The sequence below is a fragment of the Pleurodeles waltl genome, chromosome 4_2 (assembly GCF_031143425.1).
Source record: "Pleurodeles waltl isolate 20211129_DDA chromosome 4_2, aPleWal1.hap1.20221129, whole genome shotgun sequence".
Classification (NCBI taxonomy): Eukaryota; Metazoa; Chordata; class Amphibia; order Caudata; family Salamandridae; genus Pleurodeles; species Pleurodeles waltl.
Window position 1 is genome coordinate 341,909,860 of NC_090443.1, and position 26,675 is coordinate 341,936,534.

General features: G+C 44.9%; 1 protein-coding gene across 2 annotated transcripts in view; it reads left to right on the forward strand.

Annotated features, from left to right (window-relative positions):
* Positions 1–16,052, forward strand: part of ANKRD54 (ankyrin repeat domain 54) — a 55,000-nt gene extending 38,948 nt beyond the window's left edge. For both annotated transcript variants that reach the window (XM_069231402.1, XM_069231403.1), the window contains exons 5-8: positions 3,767–3,814; positions 9,653–9,777; positions 11,538–11,645; positions 14,694–16,052. In XM_069231402.1, the coding sequence (XP_069087503.1) occupies positions 3,767–3,814; positions 9,653–9,777; positions 11,538–11,645; positions 14,694–14,768 (356 nt within the window). In that variant the 3' untranslated portion in view covers positions 14,769–16,052. The remainder of the gene's footprint in view (positions 1–3,766; positions 3,815–9,652; positions 9,778–11,537; positions 11,646–14,693) is intronic.
* Positions 16,053–26,675: the final 10,623 nt, after the last annotated feature.

The following is a 26,675-nucleotide window of genomic DNA, read 5'->3' on the forward strand; positions in this document are numbered from 1 at the left end:
AATGCTCAGCTTACCCTGTCCCTTCACCCCTCGTAAGAAAACCCCATGCTCAAACAACTATAGAGTCAACAATAGTCATTCAAAACAATAAATGTCACTCCACCCTGGGATAGTGCTATACAACAAGGATAATTGGTCAATGGGGCAGACAGGTCAGGGCGGGTGGGTTTCGGAGCCTCCAGAAGAGAAAACCCAAACGTCTGAAGCTCTCAGCATCTTCAGCATGGTGAGCTGTATTTCCTATTGTAGGAAAATGGCTCCCTGTTGCAGTTACCCCCCACTTTTTGCCTGATATTGATGCTGACTTGACTGAAAAGTATGCTGGGACCCTGCTAACCAGGCCCCAGCACCAGTGTTCTTTCACTAAAAATGTACCATTGTTTCCACAATTGGCACACCCCTGACACACAGATAAGTCCCTTGTAAAAGGTACCAGTGGTACCAAGGGCCCTGTGACCAGGGAAGGTCTCTAAGGGCTGCAGCGTGTGTTGTGCCACCCTTAGTGACCCCTCACCTAACACATGCACACTGCCATTGCAGATTGTGTGTGTTGGTGGGGAGAAAAAGGCAAAGTCGACATGGCATCCCCCTCAGGGTGCCGTGCACACAAAATACTGCCTATGGCATAGGTAAGTCACCCCTCTAGCAGGCCTTACAGCCCTAAGGCAGGATGCACTATACCACAGGTGAGGGCGTAACTGCATGAGCAATATGCCCCTACAGTGTCGAAGTCTATTCTTAGACATTATAAGTACAGTGTGGCCAAATTAAGTATATGATCTGGGAGTTTGTCAAAAACGAACTCCACAGTTCCATAAAGGCTACACTGAATACTGGGAAGTTAGGTGTCAAATGTCTCAGAATAAACCCACACTGATGCCAGTGTTGGATTTATTTAAAAAATGCACACAGAGGGCATCTTAGAGATGCACCCTGTATTTTATCCAATCCTTCAGTGCAGGACAGACTGGTTTGTTCCAGCCTGCTGCTGAGAGACGAGTTTCTGACCCCATGGGGTGAGGGCCTTTGTGCCCTCTGAGGCCAGAAACAAAGCCTGCTCTGGGTGGAGGTGCTTCACACAACCCCCTGCAGGAACTGTAACACCTAGCAGTGAGCCTCAAAGGCTCAGGCTTCGTGTTAAAATGCCCCAGGGCACTTTAGCTAGTGGAGAAGCCCGCCCCTGGACACAGCCCCCACTTTTGGCGGCAAGTCCGGGGGAGATAATGAGAAAAACAAGGAGGAGTCACCACCAGTCAGGACAGCCGCTAAGGTGTCCTGAGCTGAGGTGACCCCTGACTTTAGAAATCCTCCATCTTGATTTTGGAGGATTCCTCCAATAGGATTAGGGATGTGCCCCCCCCACCCCAGAGGCAGGAGGCCCAAAGAGGGTGTAGCCACCCTCCAGGACAGTAGCCATTGGCTACTGCCCTCCTGACCTAAACCCACCCCTAAATTTAGTATTTAGGGGCACACCAGAACCCAGGAAATCAGATTCCTGCAACCTGAACTAAGAAGGACTGCTGACCTGCAAACCTGCAGAGACGACGGAAGACGACAACTGCTTTGGCACCAGCCCTACCGGCCTGTCTACTGACTCGAAAAACTGCAACAGCGACGCATCCAACAGGGACCAGCGATCTCTGAAGCCTCAGAGGACTGCCCTGAACCCCAGGACCAAGAAACTCCTGTGAGCAGCGGCTCTGCTCAACAAACAGCAACAATCTTGCAACTTTCAAAGACCTCACTCTTCCCACCGGAAGCGTGAGACTTCACCCTCTGCACCCAACGCCCCCAGCTCGAGATCCAGAGAACCAACACCACAGGGAGGACTCCCAGGCGACTGCGACCCCGTGAGCAGCCCGAGACGACCCCCCTGGACCCCCACAGCGACGCCTGCAGAGAAAATCCAGAGGCTCCCTCTGACCATGACTGCCTGTAAAAAGGGACCTGACGCCTGGACCAAACACTGCACCCACAGCCCCCAGGACCAAAAGGAACCGAACCTCAGTGCAGGAGTGACCCCCAGGTGACCCTCTGCCTAGCCCAGGTGGTGGCTGGCCCGAGAAGCCCCCCTGTGCCCTGCCTGCACCGCTAGTGACCCCCGGGTCCCTCCATTGTTTCCTATACAAAACCAGACGCCTGCTTTGCACACTGCACCTGGCCGCCCCTGTGCCGCTGAGGGTGTTTTGTGTGCCTACTTGTGTCCTCCCCGACCAGCCTCTTCCCCCCCCCCCCCCCCAGTGCTCTACAAAACCCCACTGGTCTGCCCCCCGAGGACGCGGGTACTTAACCTGCTGGCAGACTGGAACCGGGGGAGCACCCCTGTTCTCCATAGGCGCCTATGTGTTTTGGGCACCTCTTTGACCTCTGCACCTGACCGGCCCTGAGCTGGTAACTTTGAGGTTGCCTCGAACCCCCCAACGGTGAGCTGCCTATGCCCAGGAACTGAGACTTGTAAGTGTCTTATCTCACAATCTAACCAATACTTACCTCCCCCAGGAACTGCTGATTTTTGCACTGCCTACTTTTAAAATAGCATATTGCCATTTTAACAAAAACTGTATATGTTATTGCTCTAATTAAAATTAGAAATTTGGCCCTGTTAGTCACTGTCCCCCCCCCCCCCCCCCCAATGCTACCAATAACAGATGTACAAGTAACCCCAATGGGATGAAGGGAGAATTAACCGGGATTACAAAAGGATCCCTGGGGTTTCCCTGAGAAATGCTTTAACTGTGAAAATGGTAATCCAGAGGCCAATTCCCCACAAAATCTTATGTTTTTCTTCTTTCCTGGAATTTCTTCCATAGATTTCAGCCGCTTTAGGCCCCATCAGAATTAAAAGGCCACTTTTATTGTGAGATTTAGGGCCATATGTACGAACACTTTTTCCCATAGACACAGAATGGGTAAAAACCTTTGCTACATCTGGCCCTTAGTGTTTAGTTCATGCAGGCCCTGCAACAACCTTGTAAAATCTCGGTCGGTCAGTCAGGGATAATTTCTTAACATCCAACCTTTGTTGCTTGTTCAGTAAAGGTTCCTTCTCCAAAACCCTTGGAGCAAAGAAGGGAAATGATGAGGTTGTTTAGGGCTTGGCAATTCTCGTGCTTTGTCTCCGCGCAGAGAGGGGCATTTCGGTGGGTCATCCTAGTTGTATCTGGCTGTTGATCAGAGCAACACTCAACAGCACTTGGCTACTGCTATGCATCTTCAGTAAGGTTAGGAGATGATTCCATGTTCTCAAGGATGCAGTGTTTGTATTATGAGTTTTGTTTAACAACCTAATATATTCTCGCAGTTTTAGTCCTAGTTCACGTCGGTTCATCTAAATTAATGTACACACCTGAAAATAATGATTTCAAAAAGAAAATCCAGGCGTGATGACTTACTTCTTAGTTGAAATGGAGTTACTTTGATCTGTGCAGTCTAGGCCTATGGGAAAGGACGTGGAATCAGCACTGCACACTGAGCCTGCCAAAAATGCAGAGGATGGAAGCTGCAGGGAGAGCTGGGGACCGGAGGGACAGGCAGCTGTGTAAAGATTCTGTGTTCAAATTTAGGACAGCTCTTCAGGGGACTGAACTTGTACTTCCCTTTCTTGCCAGGTGTGGCCTCAGAAGAAGACGCAGGTTAAATGGCTAGCACTTATGACCAAGCATTGTATTCTTGACCACGCACTTTTGATAGGCTTAAAAAAATGGCTGGATATTTAAGGAAATAAAGCAAAATCACTGAAAATTGCATTGTGTTTGTCTTCCTGCAGCTGCCTGCACCAATCACGTTCCGGTCATCACCACCTTGCTTCGTGGAGGTACGTGAGGGGATTGTGAACACTGTTGGCGGTGACTAGTTGAAGCTCCAAATATGTCCATCATATTTCCCACTAGTCCCCTTTGCCCTCTGAATAAAATCCTTGCAGTGCTTTCCTCCTTGGTTTGTGATTCCCACAGTGCTCTCTCTTCTGTTGCCCAGAGCCTGTGAGCTATCTATAATCTCACCTCTTATGATTTTACAGCCCCTAGCCCTACGTTGTAACTGCCCACAGCTATACAAAGCCATGTCTGCCCCCGTGTAGTGTTCTATCCGTCTCCCTGTTCTGTGCAATTGTCTCCGTCCATATCCCATTTGTGGCGCTCAGCTGCTTTTCGCCTTTTTGTATTCTACTTAATACCTGCACTGTCTCACCTCAGTTTGAAACTCCATCTTCTACATGCCACCCTGCAGCCGATTCTCTGCACAGCACAATACTCTACCAACCAGCCCTCTGTATGTCACTTCTCTCTTTTCTTCTTTTGGAGTGTAAGTAATTTGCAAGGTTTCTGAAACTGTTATTTGTTTTGCATTTACAAGCACCACTGGGTGCCTCAGTCACAAAGGCCCACAGTGTTTAGTTAGTTTGTGAACGTCTGCCTGAAGGTGTTTGCATTTACACCCTCACAAAAAGACACCAAGTATAAATCTATTTACTCTAGCTCAGTTGTACCCCGTGATTGTATACAAAGACGTGGGAGTAGCTCCCACTCAAGAAATGTGGACTGGGCACCAGGAGGCATGGTTAGCTTTGTAAGTTGTTGAACGGCCACAAACATTGGTTTGTGAGTATTCACACATGCCCCTCAGCCCTTTCGCACCAAGGACATAGTAATTGACATGAAGGGGTTTATATATATACACACACGTGTTTTCCTCATGCAGTACGGAGAGGAGGAGGTGTGATTGCTCCTGGCTTCCGAAATGCTAAATTGCACCACATATAGAGTTCTGGTTTATGTCAGTACTAACTACAAGGAACATGACTTTTCCTGGAGTACTGCCACTGGTATAGCTTTCAATGCGTTCCCTGAAAAAGCTTTGTGAAAAAGAAAATGCAATACACCGTCAAGCAGAGGACGAAATTTCTGAACGCACTTCTACAATTTGTCATTATGTGTTATCTGGCCCTTTATGTTTAGATAACGCAGGTCGTAAGCCTTGAAAGTCAGACTAACATTCTCTTTAGATAACAGATTTGCTGTTCATGAGAAAACAAGGTAGATTTAGCTTCACAAATACATAAATAGCTCAGACTTGGATGTATGGAAGTTAAGAGATTGGACACGTTTTTTTTTTGGCAGGCCTGCATTTGTAAGAGATGTACTATTTTTATTCTATAAACATATTTTTAGGATCACGTGTATTGAAAAAAATAATATAAATGCGGACACCGTAAATAAAAAATCTCTCACCTGTTGGCTTAGTAAGTAAGACCTCTGAATTCTATTCACACACAAGCATACGGATTACATATTTTTGCTGTTACACAAAATAAAAAGGCAGACAGCAGATCTGTGGACTCCATGCCTTCTTCGTGTACAATCTTCAGAACGCAGGCGTATATCTGACCTTTGTGTCCTACAGTACATCTAACAACGTCCAGTTTTTGTTTTGCTAGTAATTGCAAGCTCAGTGAAAGAATCGCAGGCGTGTTGTACAAGTCTGGTTGTCTGAGCGTTGTCCAAGAAATACATCAATCTAGAGGAACCAAACATCTACACCACAAAAAAATATACACTGTAACAAATCACCACGGAGATGGTATATTATCGGTGTTTGAATGGTACCTGGTCCTCGTCACCACAGTGTTGGCCAGGCTGTAGGGGTAGTTCTTGACCTATGGAGCCTTCTTATTAAAATGCCCCTCAAAAGGCATGTTCTGTGTTTACTGAATTGACTTTATGGACTGAGCTTTGCAAATGGACACCTTTAACAATAAGTACGCTTATCAGTGGAGCATTGCAAAGATGTGAAGTATATACACTTCCTGGTTGAACTGAAGGTTGTTTGATAAAATACATGGATTTTAAGACAATATGTGCAAAAAAAGTCCTAGTTATGAACAGCACAGTGCTTCTAATGTCACTTGAAAACACACAATGTGCACCAATATAGCAAGTTTTGTGATGGTCATTTGCTGTCCTGGTCTCAGTTTCTCAGTTATACTGGCAGTGTGTTAATCAATGACATCCTGAGCTTTTCCTTGGAGTATCCATGGTATTATATTGCTGTGTCAAAAGTGTCTCTGAGAATATTTCATCTAAAACAGTGGTTACTAACCAGCGGTCTAGGGACCTTTTGGGTCCCCAAAGCCTACTCAGGGTGGTTCAACACTGCTTAGAAAATTAAATAATCTTAACAGATTAACAAAGCGTATATAAAGAAGCAACTTGTAAGCTTGAGAGTTTTAATTTGCGCTGTAAGTAGGAAATAATTTGAACGTGAAGGCTAAAAATGAAGTTAGTTTCCTCCGATTAATTTGTGAGAACAGTGCACCGCATCACACAGAATATGGTATGGACGATGATTGACCTCAATTGAATTTAGGAAAGCTGCAATCTTCCAATTAAAATGTAGTTTTTTTTTTTTTAATATATTTGTTTAACTTTCTTTGTAAATTGAATAAAATACTTAATATTTTGTGTATTTGTTCGGAGGCAGGGGCTCCCTCCTTCCAGTACTGACTCATTGGGGGTCTCCAGATTCCAACAATGATTTAGTAGAGGTTCTTGGGTTCCAGTTATGAGAATGTTGAAAGGTTGAAAACCACTGATCTTAGGTTTTACTTTGGGGAAATTAATTCTTAAAAAGAAATACACACAGACACACACACACACACGTGTTCACTGAAGAACGCCTGAAAATATCAATTTGCAAACAGTCCAGAAATAAAGTAAAGCACAAAAAAGAGAACATGGCAGGTGACACAAGTTATGGAGAGTATTGTGCACATTGGTAACCATAACTGCTAAACTTAACCTTTTAAACTTTTTTTCAGCATTTTTTCAAAGAAGTACTCAAGCAACTCACAACATTCGGCCCTGCACAGCCTGTTGGTAGGCCCTTCATCAAATGTGCACCTTCAGCCACCCCCCTTGGCTTTTGACTGTGCACAGAAGTGGTTTACCACAAGGTCTGGAATGTGTCCCACCATCAGCCAGCTCCTGCTGCACACAGCCCTTGGCTGTGCATGGCAGGCATTGGGCGCAGGCCAGGTACTCCACCCAATCCTCTGCAGTCAGCCATCCCTTGTGGTGCATGGCCTTTGATTCCGACAGTTAATTGAATGCTCATGAATTCTCCAACCTTTAGAGACTTTTCAGTCATGTGCCGACTTTGGTGTTTTGTTTCTGGATTTTGGACTCGAATTTTCAACACTTCAGGGGACCCCGTAAGTGCCCCTTGAGATATGGAACGTCTGAGGTTGTCCTCCCATGGCTGTGTATTTTTTCCTCGGTGCGAAACGCATGAGTCAGAATTGACTCAAGAGTTTCAGGATGGCAGAAAAAAACATTTTAAGGGTCTTTTTTTAAGCCAGTCACATTTTTCCCAAAAATTCAAAATATGACAGAAAGGATTTGCAAGTTACGACTCATGAGTTTAAACAGCAAAAGTGTTGACTTTACAGCCCGCTGTGCACTTTTTTTATTTTTTTATTTTTTAAGGCTTATAGCTCACCAAACCAGTGAAAATACAGAGAGTAAAGTTCTACTTTCATGCAAAATTTCCTAAAGGACCTAAAAATAGGTGGAGGCATAGGAATCTCTGCATGTCAGAAGAACATAAGCACCTTCACTGAACAGCAGACTCTGCACATAGAAGGGGTACTGCGAAATATTAAGATATATAGTATAAAAATGAGAAGCAGGTGGAAAACCACTACCCAAGTGAATAGGCATGATATTCGATCTGCCAGTCAAACACTTAGGTACTGGCTGCATTGTGACAGGGGCAGCTGTGGAAAGAGGAAGGTGCCAGGCAAGTTGTCCTTACTTGAAAAAGAAGGGCAGGATCTTGCAGCTGTTGTGAAATGCAGAAGTGAAAGACATGGTTGGAGAAAGGGAGGGATGGGCCAACTAGCTGGGAGGTGGAAGTGGTAGACAAATGATGTCTACTAGCAGTATCCCTTGTTTAAAAAAAAAAAAATGTGGCTCCCAAAATAAATCTTCCCTAGCAAATGTTTAGCACTGATAATCTAGTAAACAGAAACTGAAGAAGCAAGGCATGTTCTGTCAGCCTCATGGTTTTTCATTGCTTGTGCCGAAGAAGTTCCAGTATTTGGTTGCACTGCAGTGACCAGGTGTTGTACAGTATCAGAAGCTACAGCGGCGGTACCTCTTTTAGCATTAAAAACATCAACATCCTGCTGTCTTTGAAAATGGTACTGAATGAACAGTAAGTAGTTAGTGCTACACCAAAAGATCACGAAAAAAATCTATGGGTAGTATAACACGAGTGGAGCAAATTTGTGAATGTCCATTGATTGAGATACCGGTTTGGTTAAGTGAGAGTTTTTAGAGGTCAGCGTATAACGAAAGCTCAAACTTGTCATCTTCAGAACAAGACTGGAGAGCAGCTTGTCTAGCAAAGTGATCTCTTTCCAGCCTCTTACTTGTAATGTTTCTCGGAGTCATGGACAGCTCTCGATGTGCTTAGAGTGAAACGTATACTTTTGCAACAAAAAGGGGTCATCATTTCGTTTCTTTCTCCTCTTCCCAATGAAAGCAACACATGAGCAGGCTTTTATCAGCACGCTGTTGATCTTCAGTGAGTTTGGTAGGATATTTGGTTTCTAGTTTATGTTCTAAATCATCTCAAAGACCGTGGCAACCCATGGTGGCCACTCATTTACGTGGCAGAAGAACATAAGCACCTTCACTGGGTGTTGTTTCTGGGAGATCACTGCTATCCATTGGTGCTTTAGTATTTTCTATGCCGTCTATATCACTGCCCTTTGCCAAACTGGCAGTCTGCTTCTAACGAGGGTGAACAACCGTTCTTAGTTATTAATATGTTGCCATCTTTTCCACTCTAGTATATGTTCGGTCTTTTTTTTTACACTGTGCAATTTTGTTTTAGGGGATGTTATTTTTTTGAAACGCCCACAACTGTCTTCAGTACACCACAAAGAGGTCATGAAGATGACGCGTTTACATTTAAAATAACAAAAGGTTGAGGCGTATTCATTTTTTCAGGTGAAGTGACAGCAGCATAAAAACAAATGTTTATTTACACGCTTGCTCATTTCAGGGTATTTCACCATATGTCTCTGAAAAAGTGATAACATCCTAACAACCTATGTAGATGGCGTACTGGGAACTGCTCATTCCAGTTATTCCACATTATTTGGAACGCATCGCAGTGTTAGGTTAGTCCTGTGCCAGCCATCCGTTCTTCAGTGTTCTCAAAACAAAGAAAATATTAACATGCCAGTATTGTTGTTCCATTTGAATGACTGGCCCTCACGACAGCACCTGGGTATGGGTCTTTTGTCCTGTTGAGAGTTCTCATTCTAACCTGCTGAGCCTTGTGCTTGTGAGTGTGCTTTCCTTTCACCTGAACTGCTCTTGAGATCTTTTCTAGCTTAAGAATCATCACAGTCTACACGTCACTTCTTTGGATCTCTCCGCAGCAGTGGCTCACCATTGCAGGTTCCCGAAGATGTTTTTACTCCCTCCTTGCGTTTTCCTAGCTTCATAGCAGCTAAGATCTCCTCACATGTTTTGACTCGCCTCGTTAATCCTTCATTGCTGGCATCCTCATGCTTCATGTCTTTTCTTCTTTCTCCCTGACACCCACTTGCCTGATTTCCTCGAATATTGATGTCTTTGCACAGGTGCAAGGGTGGATGCCTTGGACCGAGCAGGACGGACACCCCTCCACTTGGCAAAATCAAAGCTGAACATCTTGCAAGAGGGTCACTCGCAGAGTCTGGAGGCACTGCGACTGGAAGTCCGACAGGTGAGTATGTCCTGCACATCTGCTGCGGTCTTCCCCCTCCCCTCCACCACGAGGAGGAAGTGCACACTGGGGCACAGGAAGTACCAGCTCTGACTTACCACAGGAGGGGAGGGAAAGGGCTGACAGGAAAGGCTCCTGCTTATAAGTACATTCTCCCCCTTCTGGAGATACCGCACCACAGAACACTCATTTGTCTTTTGGGGAAACTCAGACATGAGCATTTACTGTCTGCAGGCTCTTCTGAGCCCAGACAAACGTTCTCACCTTCTGACTAACCGTCATCATGGATGCGTCCGAGGTTACACCTGCCCACGGCATTATTGAAAATTCAGCCCCTTTAAAATGTTCGTTATTTTCTGCCACGTGGTGGAGAGTGACACATGCACACACAAGACCATTGATTGAAGCGTTTGAACAAAAAGATCTGTATTCCAAACAATGAAAACACAAAGGGAGATGCAGAGGTATATAACGCCTTATACCCTCAAGGATATCAAGTAAACACTAAAGATACGGTGGAGGAGACCAGAATGATATAATAAATTATTAAATGACTCTAAGGTGTAGAAAGGGAGGAGTTATTATTTGGATGAGGAAACCTCACCCACATTGTGGCAGGCTTCATCCTCTGTGACCACATCCTACCCTGGAAAGATGCTACCACAGTGGTGGACTCCACCTCATTAAGAGAGAGTTCTTGATAAATCGAAAACTGGATAAGTGTAAAATACCTCAAATCCAGATTAACTAAAATACCTAGTGGTAAACCCAAGGAAACGTCCTTTATTATTAGGTACTCCAGATATGGTTTAATAAAAAAGTTAGTGCATGATATGGGGTACAATACCCGTTACATCCAATATTACTGCAACATCTGCATCATCATCGAAGTCTGTAGTTTCTGCAGCACAGTCTCCAAAGCTATCTCGAGCCCATCTGGGTTCTACATCAGGATGACATTTTCGCTGCACTTTTATGCGATACACAGTGCCATAAGACATAAATATATATATTGTGTTTTGCTGCATGTTAAAATGACAGTGCGTTTGTGTTTGCTCCTGCCGCCCTGCAGCATGAGCCTAAAACTGTTATCTTCTGCACACTGGTTTCTTCTTAAGCACCCCATCTAGACGTACACGCACCTCTGAAAGCTATATCTGCTATCTGTCTGGCCCCTCTTCAAGGATTGCTTTATACTTAAGTATGACTTGTCACTCCTGGTGTATATTCAGCAGAAATGAATGATTGTATAGGCCTCTTATCCTGACGCATCAAGGGACGCGTCAGGATAAGACCAGTGCAAAGAACTGCCCTTCCGTTGGCACAGTCTAGATCCCACTGTACTAAACGCAGCCTTTTAGTGGGAACAAATGAACACCCAGTTTTTAATCGAACACTAACAAAATACTCATTTTGAATTGACTAATATGTGCACAGAGGTGGACCAATTCAGACTGTGTGCCATACAAGAAGACTCACTGCAAGATTACTGGAGTCTGTGTGTGTCTGGAGAAACCACTTCCCCTTGGTGGATGTAGGTGGCCCTTGTACACTTTTCGGAAGAGAAAAAGGTTCTTGAGTTACAAGATCATTGCTCCCATTGTGTGTGGTCTCCTTTTCCTAGCCTTTCATTCACCAGTGTCACACCTGTTAGTCATTTGTGCAGTGAGAATCTCCGATCCTTCACTTGTGTGCTGTGGGTTTGCACTTCCCTTTAAATCTTTCACTTGCTGCCTTTTGTTTCCCCTCTCATTTTACAGATCATTCAGATGCTTCGTGAATACCTGGACAAGTTAGGCCGACATGAGCAGAAAGAGCAGTTGGATGACCTGTGCTCCCGTTTGCAGATCACCAGCACCAAGGAACAGGTAAAAAGTGCTTGGTGTGTAGGGATTTGCAGTGCGTAACCTAGGCCCCGGAGTACTACAGAGAAAGAGAGTCACCAAGCTCTCTTTGCCACCACAAGGCTTTTACTCAATGCATGGATGCGTTGTTTTGGAGTTTGGGGCTATAGTAGGAGAAGCTGCTTAAAGCAAAATGTAGTTACATTGTAAAGAACTCCCTATTGCAGAAAGACAGCGAGTCGGGAATCGCAATACAGTGAAATTAGCAGGGGTGCAGGAATCCTTTAAATCAGTGGTTCTTAAGGGGCCACTGTGGGTCCACGAAGCCTACTCAGGGGGGTCCGCGAATGCTTAGAAAATGAATTACTACTAGCAGATTAACAGAGTGTGCATAAATAATGAAGCAAAATTTAAATTTTAAAATTATGAAAATTTAAAATTTGTAGCTAAAAAATAAGGTAGTATCCTCAGATTTATTCGTGAGAGCAGTGCAAGTGCATCAAACTGAATATAGTATGAGGATGAGTGCCTTTAATTGAATTTAGACAACTTCGAATTTCCGATTAAAATTCAAACTTAATCTTTATTATTTGTTTGTGAATTGAATAGCTTGAGTAATGCTTGTTTCTGTATTTTTGTGTATTGTTTTGCAGTTCAAATCATCAAAAATTCTTAGGCAGGGGTCCCTGGCTTCCAGTAAAGACTCAATGGGTATCCCCAGAATCCAATAATGATTCAGTGGGGGGGTCCCCAGGTTCGAGTAATTATTAAGCAAGGGATCCACAGAAATCAAAGGGTTAACAACACTGCTTTAAATTACGCAGCTCCAACTAATTACATCTAAAAACAAAGTTTTCTGCCACGTTGGAAATGTGAAGAGACAGGGCTGTTGGTGAGGGGTCGTTTTACTGTGCACACAGTAGGAAAGCTTCCTCAGAGAGACTGTAAGCTGTCCACTTGCAAGTGAATACAAGTTACCCAAGAGCCTTATGTACAGGGTCCAGGGGACAGCTGTGCACTTGGACTACTGTCCCAAAACACCATCTCCATCACCTTTGGACGTACACGGATTGGCCATTTATGTATGTTCCCGGGGCCTTTATGCTTGTTTTGCTCATCTCAAAGAAGGATGTATGACACAAGTGTCCAAGGAGCTAGATCCATGCCAGATTTTCAGATTAACCACTCTGTAAATGAGTTCGTACAATTAGAGTAAGTGAATGTATTTGTGTGGGTATTGTGATAATCTGTCACGAATCAAGCATTCCTAACTGTTGGATACACCCGATTTGCGAGGATGGGGTGGTTCCAGACCTCAGCCTCTTGGGCCATACAGATGTATTAGGTTTTTGGTTTCTACGGCGGTTGCTACATTAAAGTAAAATTCGGCAGCTGGCCAGGGCGCCATCAGCAAGAGAACACTAAATTTGCCCTTTGCACTATCCAGTGTAGCCTCTTTGTTAAAGGGAGAAGGCAGCAAAATGCAATTTTGCCCTATGTAGCCAATAATTCTTGGACCGACCCTGCTGGCTTCACGAGGAAAAGAAATGGTGTGTGTCGATAGTCGCACAGCTCTGATGTCATCACCATGCTTTCATACACGCAGAGAATCAGACCGCCACTCTCGCTGGCAAGCACAGCCATTCATCCAGCTGCAGTGGCTGGCGGGCGTGACAGCGCGGGCCTTCGGCGTGGGAGGAGCGGAATCTTGGAAATACAAGAGTGGCGACGGTTTTGGTTGTGTGCAGGTTTCCTGGTTTACGCGTTCTCGTGCCACACACCAGAGAGGTCCCGCGTACCCAGTCACAGTACACTGGTGAATGGCAGAAATAAGAAGTGCCAGAGGGCAATGAAAATACAGAGAGTGTATAATCCCATCACATACCATGCTGTGCGCCCAGCGCCCTCCCCACAGAGGGGCGGAGTGATCGCAGCCTTCCCCAGTCCCAGTCCTTGACCTCACGCCTTACCCTCCCTGTGCTGCTGTGAGGTGGTGCCACAAATGATGACTATGAATGCTCGGTGCCCGGGAGCGCGTGTTTTTTACAGGGCAACGTGTTGGGTCAGGCCGACACTGTTGCACTCTGCACAGACAGGTTGGCTTCGATGGTGAAGCTTCCCTATAATTATGCGTTAGCATCAAACCAGCCGCACCTTCAAATGGGATCGTAGCCTGCATTCCATAAACACAGTGACGGGATGCTGATGCAGTGCCTCGTCTACTCCAAGTCCTCCCAGTGTTTCAGAGAGATCTTTGTCGGGGGGGGGGGGGGGGGGGGGGGGGGTTGGAGGGAGGGATGTTCCCAGTGAACTCAGCACTATAGGCAGAGGTTCTCTGGGCGAGGGGAACACGTGTGTAGGGCAATATAGGAATGGCCTAACTGGCTGGGGCTTCGCAGTGGCTGGTGGGCTTAGCATGAGTATGTGCTTGACCCTTTCTCAGCCCGGTTGACCTTCCAGAGACATTTTTTTGTCTGACCATCTCCTAAATTCACTAGAGAACAAGCCTGTCTTGTCCAGGGTGTTTCAGATCATTGGCACATATAGATCGTGTAAAAGGACATGGCACAGCTTGGCATGCACTCTGTTTACTGGTGTTTTCCCAGAAATCAATACAGTGCGTTCACGTGAACTACCCCCTCCTGCCTAACAACACTGCATAAAACTCACTCCTGTATTTGGGACCACTGTTATTGCATCTTGATTCTAATGTATTATCAACCGGTCCTGCTATTGTACCACTTCAGCCCTGTTTTCTCTTGAGAAAAACTCCTTAACTCACAGCACCAGTGGCAGTTGGCGATACCAGTAGTATTAAGTCTTCTGCACAGTAGTGTAGGTTAATGCATGGCTGACTTTGCCTGGTATTCTCTACTCTTTGCACAGTGCTCTAGAACCCAGCTGGGTAGAGGTCGAGCTTTATAAGTCAACAAACAAATATTACACTCTAAGTAAGGTAACCCCGTCCAGGTGTTACACATGAATGGCATGCTTCCTTAAAACGGCTGCTGTAGTTCCGGGCTCACGGTGGTGCCAACTTGATCTAACAGTTGCCTCCTTTTGTCCTTGCAGGTGGACGAAGTGACAGATCTTCTGGCCAGCTTCACCTCGCTCAGCCTGCAGATGCACAAGATGGAGGACAGGTAGCTGATGGCGATGGAGTCTGCTGCACACAAAGGATACTGACAAATGGAGACTGGCATGCTGAGAACAAAATCTTCACATGGTCTAACCCATCTTGACTTGGCAATATTGTTTGGCAAAAACCACTGCTGAGCATGGGTGAAACAAACTATTCTCTGTGTGTGCTTTTTGGTTTTAATGGCCCTAAATTGAAGTTGATAATTCGAGACACAAACTACCAAGTTGATATGTTTGGCTCCAAAGTCCTGTTGCGATTTCAGTACCCACAGACATCTACAGTGATATGAACTATTCCAGACTTTTGAAGATATTCCCAGTCCCTCACATATCAATTTTCCTTTTGTTCTGGATCTCTTCCTTTTAACTGGCGGATATATATATATATATATATATGTGTATGTATGTGTGTGTATATATATATATATATATATATATATAAGCTGGATCGCTCTTGGAGCTAAGGGTCTTTTATGGAGGTGAAGGTCATGTCCGCATGGGACGAAAAGGTGACATTAGGGCTGTCAGAAAAGCCATTATATTTTTACATTTTGACTTTACAGAAATGGCTGGCAATCCATATCCACAAGTACAGACATATCTAGATCTCATCTCAGTTTCAGAAAGAAAAATATTCTGGCTTTCTTCCAGCCACAATAGTGGCAGTGTTGTGAGAACTCAAGTGGTGATGAAAAAAGGCTTTATCTGTGACATTTTCTCTGAGCCCCACCAGCAAAAAATGTGAAGAGTGATGGGAGATTTCAACTACTTGTACTGTGACAAAATCATTGAATTACTGTTTTTTTTTTTTTTTTTTTACTTTCCAGGTGAACAACATAATTCTGATGCTTCTGCTTTTTTGCTGCAGTTTTTAAACATAGCAATTTCATGCAAAGACTGGCTTGCAATCCACAGACAAATCCCGAGTGGTAAATTGTAGTGGGCTTACAAACCCCTTCCCGACCGTCAAATACTTGGCTAGCAATGGAGAAAAGAAGGGTTTTCCAGGTCACTGAGGCTGGGCCATAATAGGACACCCGCCCCAATTGTGGGAGCTTTGCATATCCTGTCTAGCTACTGCTTTCTTACTGTGCATTTTTGCTTGTTTTGAAATGTTTTATATGTAATACAGATGCCCCCCTTCCAACTGCCTGAACTTGTTCTGTGATTGGGGTTGGCCTGAGTTGGCAGTCTGTCGTAAGAACTGAAGAAAATATACAGTGCACATCTGTTGTGTTTTCCTGTCCTCTGTCCACCTCTCCGCATCCCAATAAAAACGGAACACCAGAATCTTGTGTTGGGGGTATTACGCATCTGAGAGTAGTCTGATGATGGTCTTATTAGGATTTTTGGGTATTCTCCTTGAGCCTTGTTACTCTAACCTGGTTGACTTTCCTCAGTTGCTGATGGGTATCGCTAGAATTTGAGAGGTTGGGGAAGGGGTAGCAGAGGATGAAAGACCTTGCTGAGATTTGAGAGAAGGGTTGACTTCCTTTTGGATTCTCGAATTTAGCCAAGTTTGAGTCTGAAAGTGGCCGGGAGATGCCTTTGGATGACTGTGCACACTGATGATACTTACTTCTGCCACTTCTCAGCTAGGAGGCTCTGTTGCCACCTTCTCACATTCTGGATCTGTAGAACCCTGGAATTGAATCTGTTTCGGACTCTGAGAGAAAAGGTAGGATCGCATTGAGGATTTAATGCAGATTCAGCCTGTCTCTACATATCACAGCTTGGGATAGGCTGTTGAGCCCAAACTGTAGTTTTGGAAAAGAGCCGGAAATTATACATTGTGCAGCCCCCTAAATCGACTGGTCATGCATTAAATGAATTAAAGTGTCCTGTTAAATTCAAGGAACCACAATACTGAGTTTTATTCCTGTTCTGAAGTGAACCTCTGACAGTGATCTCCGGGTGCAGTTTTAGTTCTTAAACATTTTATTGGGTAATGCATACATCTTGGAATTTCCCAAGAGCTTGTGCCACAAGATGCTGGGTTGAGTAAATAGTGCACTCATGCCATTACTTCAGCCACAGATGCAGTCCGCATCTGTCGATCTGGTGCTCTGTTTTGTCTGCACTAGATGCACCGGTTAGTCAGTTGGCTAAGTCACCTGTCTCCCACTCCTTTAATGGGGTTCTCTTGCTGGTATTTATCTCTTTTGATATCTTTGTTTGTGTTTGATGTGCCTCTGCCGGTCTTCAAAATGGCTGCCTTTATGCCTGGCCAAAACATGGTACCCTTCAGCTGCAGGGCTTTGCACCGGAGTCTATGCTCCTTCATTTCGGCAACTTGAGACTTTGTGTCAGGGCATACAGGTGGACTTCATTACCAACAACGAGCAGCTCTTAGTGCTGGCTACAGTAGGACCAGTTTGCACAAACAACATGCAGATAAAAGCACATTAAATCCAAAGCGCAAGGGTATTCTCCAGTTAGAAGTGAGCTTGAGGGCAAATTGTGAATCATTCATCTCCAGTATGAATATAGCTGTCATCCGCAAATTTGACAATGATTTGATTGCCAACAAACAGCCATTACACTTCAAAATATTGTCACAGGACCTAGGAAAACTGCCTAAGCTTCAGATGGAAATTCTCCTTTTTCTAGTGCCCGTCTGAAGAGGCCAGAACAGGGACATCCATGCACCTAAAATGGTTTATGATGAGGAGTTAGAATTAAATGAATATAAAAAAAGAAAAAAAAAAAAAAGAAACAGTGGTGTGCCTATTTGAAACTATTTTTTTAAGGCTTCTTCCTTGTGTGGGTGTGGAAAGGCTGAATTCTGAAGAAGTGAAATACAGTTTATGATAAAATAAGATCCTGTAACAAATATATGACCTCATTATACTACTTTCGACATCACTTTCATAAACTCCAGGTGGTATATTTGCTTCTCTCCCTGCAAGCCCTTTCAAAACGTTCATAGATATATGAAGCATTTCTTGCAGCGGACTCGAAGAACTAAGAGTATTGTGGGGCAGTAAATTACACACTAATTATGTGATCAGTATGTGTAGGTCACTGCGGATATCTGTGACTGGAAGGAACGTTTAGCCTTGTTCCCTACATAAACGTACTATTTTATGCAACATTCATACAATACCCTATAGAATACAACAAGTATGAGGGGGGACCTAAGCACAGAAACAAACGAGGTTCTAGAGAGGTCAATTAGGATTCTAAATAAAGGATCAATGTCTCCTTGATTCAACCTTTATCTCGATGTTGGTCTTAGAGTGGCTGCTGAAGATACATTGAATGCGCAGATTGAGGGCAATCGGCTTGACAGTTGGGGAGAAATTTCCCTTGTAAGTATTGGGGTTGACAAGATTCCCTTGGCCAAAGTCTGTAGGACAAAGCTGCTGGAGTGATAGCACCACATTAGCTTCTTATTGGGTAGATCCTTAGGGTCTACATGAACAGGATGGGCCAGTGTTTGCACAATGTGGAGCCCTTGGCCCATACCTTTGTGAGACGCTCCATTTAATTGGTGGGTTTAGGTATTTAATTTTAAGAAGGCTTTTAAATTTTACTGAGAAGCTGGGAAGGAAAGGGCTCTTGTTTCTAACCCCGCCTTCTTCCTTTTCATTCATTCATTTTTACAGCATTCTGGTAAAGTTCTGGCAGGTTCTGCATGGAATTAGCCTAACGACTGGCTGGAGCTCCCATCTCACCATTGTCAGTGGCCCAGTGTCACTTCTCCACAAGGTAACCGCATCCTCCCCAATAAACTGGGTTGCCAGTTTGTTGTTCTTACATTTTCAGCCATTTAAAACCTCCACCCTGCACTCATGTGACCCTAGATAAAATGTGCTACTTCCCTATTGTGGGAACACCTTTGCCTATTTCTTTCCATCCTGCAGAGATGTTTAGTGTATTGTCCCCTAACCCTTATTGAATTGAGCAGCTCTCATTTCATTCTCCCCAGCTTCACATCGACCAACATATTTTATTACCATGGACACAGCATTAATCCTAATGTACCCTCCCCCAACAAAACATGGCTGAGTGCATCAAGCTGTAGAACCTGGAGAACACAAATGAACAAGTTACTTACCTTCAGTAACGCCTTATCTGGTAGAGACTATCTAGCTTCAGATTCCTTTCCTTTGACTATTTACCAGGCATCAGACTGGATCCGGAAATTTTTGAGCAAATCCTTTGTGCATGTCGGTGGTGTAGTTCGGCTCCGTAAGGTGTCATCCGCACCGGAAGTGACATGAGCAGTGCCTTTTCATAGAAGTCACCCCAGCACACTGACTTCAGTTCTTGGCTGTGTTTTCCACACCCCAAGCATGGAACCAAAATTAGGAGAAATGACTAAAGTGCCAGAATGATCTCTTAATTATTAGAGACACAGTTTGCAAAATGGGAGGGTTGATAAGAAATCTACGGATATATAGAGTCTCTACCAGATAAGATGTTACATAAGGTAAGTAACTTGTATTGGATAGAGATTAGCCACAGATGCAGATTCCTTATCTTAGAATGGATACCAAAGCAATGTCTTCCCAGAGGTGGGTCTGCAGACTGTTATACTAAAAAGTCCTGGAGGACCGAACAGGCGACATGCCCAACTCAAGGACCTGGCTGTCAAAGCAGTAATGTTTGACAAACGTATGTTAGTTTGAATGATGCCCGGAAGTGGTACTCCTCTTGCTAACCCAGTGGTCACAGCCTTAGCTCTTGTTGAATGAGCTCGCAAGTCTGCAGGGGGTTGCTTCTTGGCCCTTGCATAGCAAATTTTAATTTAGAGGATGATCCATCTTGATATTTTTTTATGTGAACTCCCTTGCCTTTCTTTGCACCCGCAAAGACAACACTGAGTTGATCGTCCACCTGGAAGCCCTTGGTATGATTGATTGTAGAATGATAGCACCCTTTCTGGGTCTAGACGGTGGAGTCTCTCTCCTCTTCTTTGGTAGGATGAGGAAGGTGAAAAAAGTAGGCAATGTGATGGTTTGCCTGGGTAGGAAGCTGTGACTACCTTTGGTAACAAGCATTGACAAAGCCAATAGGTCTCTCCTATGCAAGAACTATTGGCCTTGCCATTATGTTTTAACCATGTTGTACACTAGCCTCGCAGTTGCTCAGTAGGGTTAAAAGCTCATGACATAAAGGAGAGTGGCGTGGAGTGTCATAAAATAGAATGTCATGGAGTAAAGTGGGGTGTTATGGAGTTGCGTAGAGAGTCGAGTAGAGTGGAGTCACATAGTGCTGTGGCGTGTCATGAAGGGAGTAAAGTGTTGCATAGTGGAAGGGCGCAGAGTGGAGTTGTGCCGCGTGTGTTGCATAGAGTCGGGTAGAGTATTATAGAGTGGTGTAGATTGTCATAGTGGAGTAGTGTGTCAGAATAGAGTGGAGTAAACTGGCATGGAGTTGCATAGAGGGTGTTTCTTAGAGTGGCAGAGTAGAGTATAATGGAGTTTAATGGATTACAGCGTCAGAGTGGAGTGCTGTAGATTGGAGTAGAATGGCCTAGAGCAAAGTGACATCAAGTATAGTGGTGCAGAGTAGACTGGCATAGAGTCTGGTGGTTTTGAGTAAAGTGGTGTAGAGTCAAGTGGAGTGGTGCATTGTACAGTGCAGAGGCATAGAATGCAATGGCATTGAGTGGAGTGGTGCATGGTGGAGTAGAGTTGTGTAGAGTGCCATGGCATACAGTGCAGTAGAGTGAAGTGGTGCACGGTAAAGTGGAGTGGTGCAGGATAGACTGCAGTGACGTGGAGTTGCATAGAGTGCAATGTAGATTAGAGTAGCAGAGTGCATGGGCGTAGAGATGAGTAATGCGGAGTGGAGTGGTGCAAAGTAGTGCAGACTTTAAAGGCGGAGAGTAGATTGTCTTAGAGTGCAGTGGTGTACAATACAGTGTTGCAGAGTACAATAGAGTGGCATAGTGTGCTGGGGCGGAGAGTGCAGTCTTGAAGAGTACAGTGTCTTAAAGTGCAGTGGTGTAGAATGCATTAGCGCAGTCTGCAGTGGCATAGAGTAAAGTGTTGCAGAGTAGAGTGCTGGAGAGAGCTTTGGCATACAGTACAGTAGTGCAGAGTAGAATAGAGTGGCAGAGTGCAGTGACATAGTTCGTAATGGTGTAGAGTGGCTTAGCGTGCAGTGGCGTTGAGTATTGGAGAGTACAATGGCGTACAGCGCATTCGTTTTGAGTGAAGTGGTGTACAGTACATTGAGTAGCGTGCAGTGCTTTAGAGTAGAGTGGTGCAGAGATCAGTGTCATAGACTAGAGTGGTGTAGAGTGGCCCAGCATAGAGTACAGTGGTAGAGTACATTGTTTGAGTAGATGAAGAGGTATAGAGTGCACAGGTGTAGAATGGAGTGGTGTAGAATGCAGTGGTGCATAGTAAAGCAGAGTGCATTGGCATAGAGGAGAGTGGTGCAGAGTAGAAGACAAAGGTGTAGAGTTAAATGGCATAGAGTGCAGTAGTGCAGAGTAGAGTGGTGCAGTGGTGCAGTGGCTCAGAGTAGAATGGCACAGTTCGGTGGCGGAGAGTGCAGTGTTGCAAAGTAGAGTGCAGTGGCTTAGAGTAAGAGTGGCACAGAGTACAGTTGTGCAGAGCAGACTAGAGTAGCTTAGAGTGCAGTGTCATAGGGTAGAGTATTGCAGAGTAGTGTATAGTGGCATACAGTGCACTGATTTAAAATAAAGTGGTACAGAGTGCACTGTTGTAGAGGGGAATGGTGCAGAGTGGAATACAGTAGCGTAGAGTGTTTCAGAGTAGAGTGAAAAGGCATAGAGTACAGTGGTGCAGAGGAAATTAGAGTGGCTTAGCATAGACTGGTGTAGGACGCTGTGGCGTAAAGTGGAGCAGTGCAGAGTGGAGTGATGTAGAGTGCAGTGGCATAGAGCTCAGTCAGGCAGAGTAGTGTGTAGTGTCTAAGTGCATTGGCACAGGGTGGCATAGAGAAGTGTGGTGCAGAGTAGACTAGTGGCATAAAGTAGAGTGGTATAGAGTTCAGTGGCAGAGAGTGGAGCATTGCAGAGTAGACTGTTGTAGAGTGCAGTGGTGTGTAGTAGAGTGGTGCAGAGTAGAGTGGCATCAAGAGCAGTGGCGCAGAATAGAACAGAGTGGCGTAGAGTGCAGTGGCATAGAGTACAATGGTATGGAATGCAGTGGAGTAGAGTGCATTACAGTGGTGTACAGTTATGAAAAGTAGATTGGCATAGAGTGCAGTGGAGTAGAGTGCCTTGTTTTTGAGTTAAGTGGTGTAGAATGCATTAGCTTAGAGTACATTACAGAGTAGAGTTGCACAGGGTGGTACAGCTACATTATAGTGGCATAGATTGGAGTGGCACAGTCTAGACTGTTTCAGAGTAGAGTGAAGTGGTGTTGAGTGGAATAGTGAGTGGTGTGGAGTGGATAGCATAGAGTGCAGGGTTTGCATAGTGGAGTGGCATAGAGTGCAATGTTACATAGTAGAGTGCATTGGCATAGAGTGATGTCGAGTAGAGAGGCGCAGACAGAAGTGGCTTAGAATGGAATGGTGCAGAGTAGAGTGCAGTGACGCAGGACCAACGTGAAGTGGCATATTGGTGCACAGTAGAGTGCAGTGCAGTGGGGGTAAAGTGTAGTATGCATGGTGTAGTAGTGCACTGCCATTACAGACAACACATCTTCAAATGTTTGCACAGACATCTGGTTTTACTGATAAAAGTTTACAGCGCCAAAACTATAATGTGTAGAGATGTCATTACTTAGTGTTTTGATGGTATTAAATATATGCTTCCTCCACACCTCAGAATTGCCCCCCCCCCCCCCCCCCCCCCGTAGCCTCTATGATTGTCACATAAATCCTCTCACTTAGAAGTCTGAGAAAAAGGAAAGTTAATACCAAGCTCCTTTGGAAGATTGAACCTAACATTTGACCTTTGTCTTTGTCCGATCTACCAACCAGCTTAGGGCAAGTTAACACCCCCCCCCCCCCCCCCCCCCGCCTAACTAGGGAAAACCTGCCCCGCCGTGCCTGATGTACACCGACAATCTGATTCTTTTCAGTCGCACCAGAATCGGATTGCAGAGATTTCTGAACTTCAAAGCTGAGTACTCCATTGAGAAAGCCCAGATCAACTTGAACACATCTAAAACAATATTCTTTAGGACAACTCTGCGACACTCCCACCAGTGGTACCTGGGTGATAGCAGAATTGAAGTGGTGCAGGAATACAAATACTTGGGAATTCTCTTAGATAAAAACGTGTCTTTCAAGTCCCACATGGAAGTACAAAGTCGGAAATCCCTCACGTCCGCATTCAAACGCATCAAAATCGCCACAGGTAGCTCGACTTAGCTACTTCTGCTAAAAGTGATCCAGGCTAAACTGGTTCCCACTATAGCATACAGCATGAAGCCTTGAGAGGAAGAGACAGGGTTTTCCTGGAAAAAATAGTCACCAGACTTTTTAAATCTATATTCTCTCTACCGAGTTACATGTCACCAGCAAAGCTGCGCCTTGATTTTGGCCTGGTGAGGCAGTCAATAACTAGGAACAGTGCACATGTCAAGCAGTGCTATATCCTCAAGGCGGCAAGTCCTGCCACACTTAGCTCCCTCCTCTGGGCAGAAATTAACGGGCAGTCCAATTCTTCAGCTAAGCTTTACATACAAACCTCTTTGGAATCACTAAGTCTAACTGCCCAGTGGGAACATTTTAGTTCGTAACACCAAGCCCAGCTGCTAATTAACAAAAAATGTCAAGGTTTACTTAGTAGCAGATAAAGAGGCATTTGCCAGAAGAAAGCATGCTTGGCTTACTCTATCGTCGTACACCAAACTTGCCCCACAGCCGTATTTGGGAACAGCTATCAAACCTTGAGTCAAAGCAGACTTCATGAAGTACCGATGCTTGCCAACATTTATACATCTCCCTCCATGCGAACAAAGAGACATGAATGTCAGCTTTGTGGACTAGCTCCAGAGACTCTGGTCCAGCAGATAGGGAGGGCACACAACTCATCTGCAGGTTGGTGAAATACTTAGACATGCTCAAAAGTAGGCTTTTAAATCTTTAAGGTACAGACTAACTTCCAAGTACACCCCTGCCACCGGACTCAGTGCTGTTTCCTGAACTGCTTCCTACGAAACTCAATCAAGTCATTTTCTAATGCAGCACTACACACTTTAGTTTAGGCACTGATCCTCTCTTTACTTATTCTTTCTGCACTCTGAATTGCTTTTTATGTTTTTTAACCAAGCGTCTGATTAACTATGCACCAGATTCATTTACATTGTAACCACCTACATTGTAACATTGTTTTTATGGTTACACACGCAAAGGTTTTGAATAACGATGCATTTTTAGAAATAAACTAAACCTCTTTCTTTGAATGCAGATGTGACAAGATAAGAACAAGACTTAAAGGTCTGCTTACAGAAAGGCGCACTCAGAAGGATACTGTAAATAGGGTTTGGGCAAAGAATGGGACAAACTCAAGCTTAACAGCCTAACGCATATAAAGCCAGCAATGGAAAGCAAGATAACATGAGTTACAAACCAAAAAGACAATGGTAAGCAGCGGACAGAATGCATCATCAGGAAAGCTTTCTGAATGTTCCCAAGATGATGTTAGCAAACCAGACAGCTGTGTTGTCTTGCAGGCTTTGACCTAAAAAAGTAGCTCCAAAAACAGGAGTAGTCGAAGGGCATAAATACTTGGTCCATGCTGTGGAGGAGGGTCAAACACAAGAAGAGGTCATGGCGCAGACATGTTATGGCAAATGGGTAAGCAAATGAGAGTAACACTGACACTAACCAACTGGAAGCTATGGGCAGGCTGTAAGCCCACTTTATGTAAACAAAATGTCTCAAAGAAACAGTGCATGAGCTGTCTAACTGAGACCTAAAAAGGAGGCCTGTTTCCCAAGGACCAATTTGTCTGAAAAAAGGGTTGTGTGTGAAGGGGGAATGAACCAAAAGAGCCTTCAACTCACTAACTGTCTGGGCAGATGTTATTGCCACCAGGGCAATTGCTTTGATGGACAGCGGTCTGAGAGGGCAGCTGTGCATCGGTTCAAATGGTGAACACATGAAAAAGATGAGAACTAAATTAAGATCACGTTGGAGCATAATAAAGGGCGTAGGAGGAAACATGTTGTAAACCTTTTAGGAAATGAGTCACAACAGGTGACTTGAACGGGGAAGGTTGTCCTGGCAACTGCAGGAAGGCTGACGTGGAGGGAAAGGTACCTATTAATGGAGCCCAATGCAAGTCTGGGCCAAGGATAAAGGAAACAAAAGGACTTCAGGCAAGCATGCAGACAGAGCATCAACTGATTTGGTAGCATACCAGGTTACAAAATTGTTCCATTGGCTGGCGTAAATTTTCTCAGAGGGACACCTGGCTGCCAAGATCACAATCCACACTTCTTGAGGGAGCTCAAGCATCCTCAACTGTCACTTCTCAGTCTACCCACATGTAGGTGAGTGTGCATCTATGGGTGCAAAACCCTGCCATGTTGCTGTGACAAGAGATACTCCCGAAGGAGCAGCCTGATTGAAAGACAGATGCTCATGCTTAGGAGTTCAGGGTACAAGACTCTCGTTGGCAAATCAGGGGCCACTAAGATGACTTGGCCCAGTTGTTCTTCATCTTCTTGAGAACTATGGACAGGAGTCCTGAAGTCCCCTCGGACGAAATGTGTCTGAGCTCTGAAGAGACCTTGCACAACCACATGATGAAGACGTTGTGTATGATCCGCTGGGCAGCAACAGCTGAGTTTGTCTGTTCTCACATTAAGCATCCTGTAAGATGTTGAATCACCAGGAATATGTCCTGATATTCCAGCCATGTCCAGAGATGCAGGGCCTCTTGACAGAGTCCGTGACCCCACTCCGCTGTGCTGTGCTTGTTGATATACCACATGGTGGTGGTGTCCGTGAACACCTAATCAGGCTTTCCTCGATATAAGAAAGAAAGGCTTTCAATGCAATGCAAATTGCTTAGTTCCAAAAGGTTGGTATGGAGCTTAGACTTCGCTGGAGACCAAAGGCATCAAATCTCCATGTCTTCGGGGCTACCCCAACACAGAAGTGGCACGTCTGTCACTACTATGAACTCTGGATGAGTAAGAGAGAGGGGTCTGCTGTTAACCCAGTAGCGGTGCGTGAGCCACCACTGCAGATTTTTTTTTTTTGCAGTTCCTTCCGAAATCTGGAAGAGGTTGGAGTTATTTACCTGATTTTTTTTTTTTAATTTCTTTATTGCATTTATAGTTTAACATATGACATATTGCATAGTAAAGAGACATGTGTCTCACACATTTGCAATTAACTTCAATACACAACGGTAAACATATGGGGAAGAAAACGCAGGCAAAACAGCTCCATATACCTACATTGCAGAATTAGCTCAATTATTATACAACTCACAAGCTTGGAGTTATTTCCCTGATGCTGTGCCCGCTGGGAATTCAGATCCCATGCAGAGCCGCATATGCCAACGGACATGTTTTACCAGCAGAATGCAGGAGGTCATGAGACCCAGTAGCCCCAGAGTCCATCTCATCGCAGTCCAGGATAGAAGCTGAAACATCGGAATAGTAGCCCAAATATCCTGAACTGGCCATTCCGGAGGATAAGTCTGAAACAGCTCTGCATCCAGAATAACCTTAATGAAAGGGAGTGCCTGAGAGGGAGTCAGACATGTTGATAGTGAACCCCAGCAAATGCAGAAGGTTCGCCATAGTATGGAGGTGGGAGATGACCTGGGGGTGGCTGCCTTCAACAGCCAGTCGTCGAGGTCTTGGAAGACGGAGACCCCTGACCTCCGCAGATGCACTGCAACCATCGTCATCATGCTTGTGAATACTGGAGGGACAGCTTTAAGGCCAAAGGGGAGCACAGCCAATTGGCAATACCGTTGGCCTACCATGCACTGCAGATAAATGCCTGTAGGCAGGC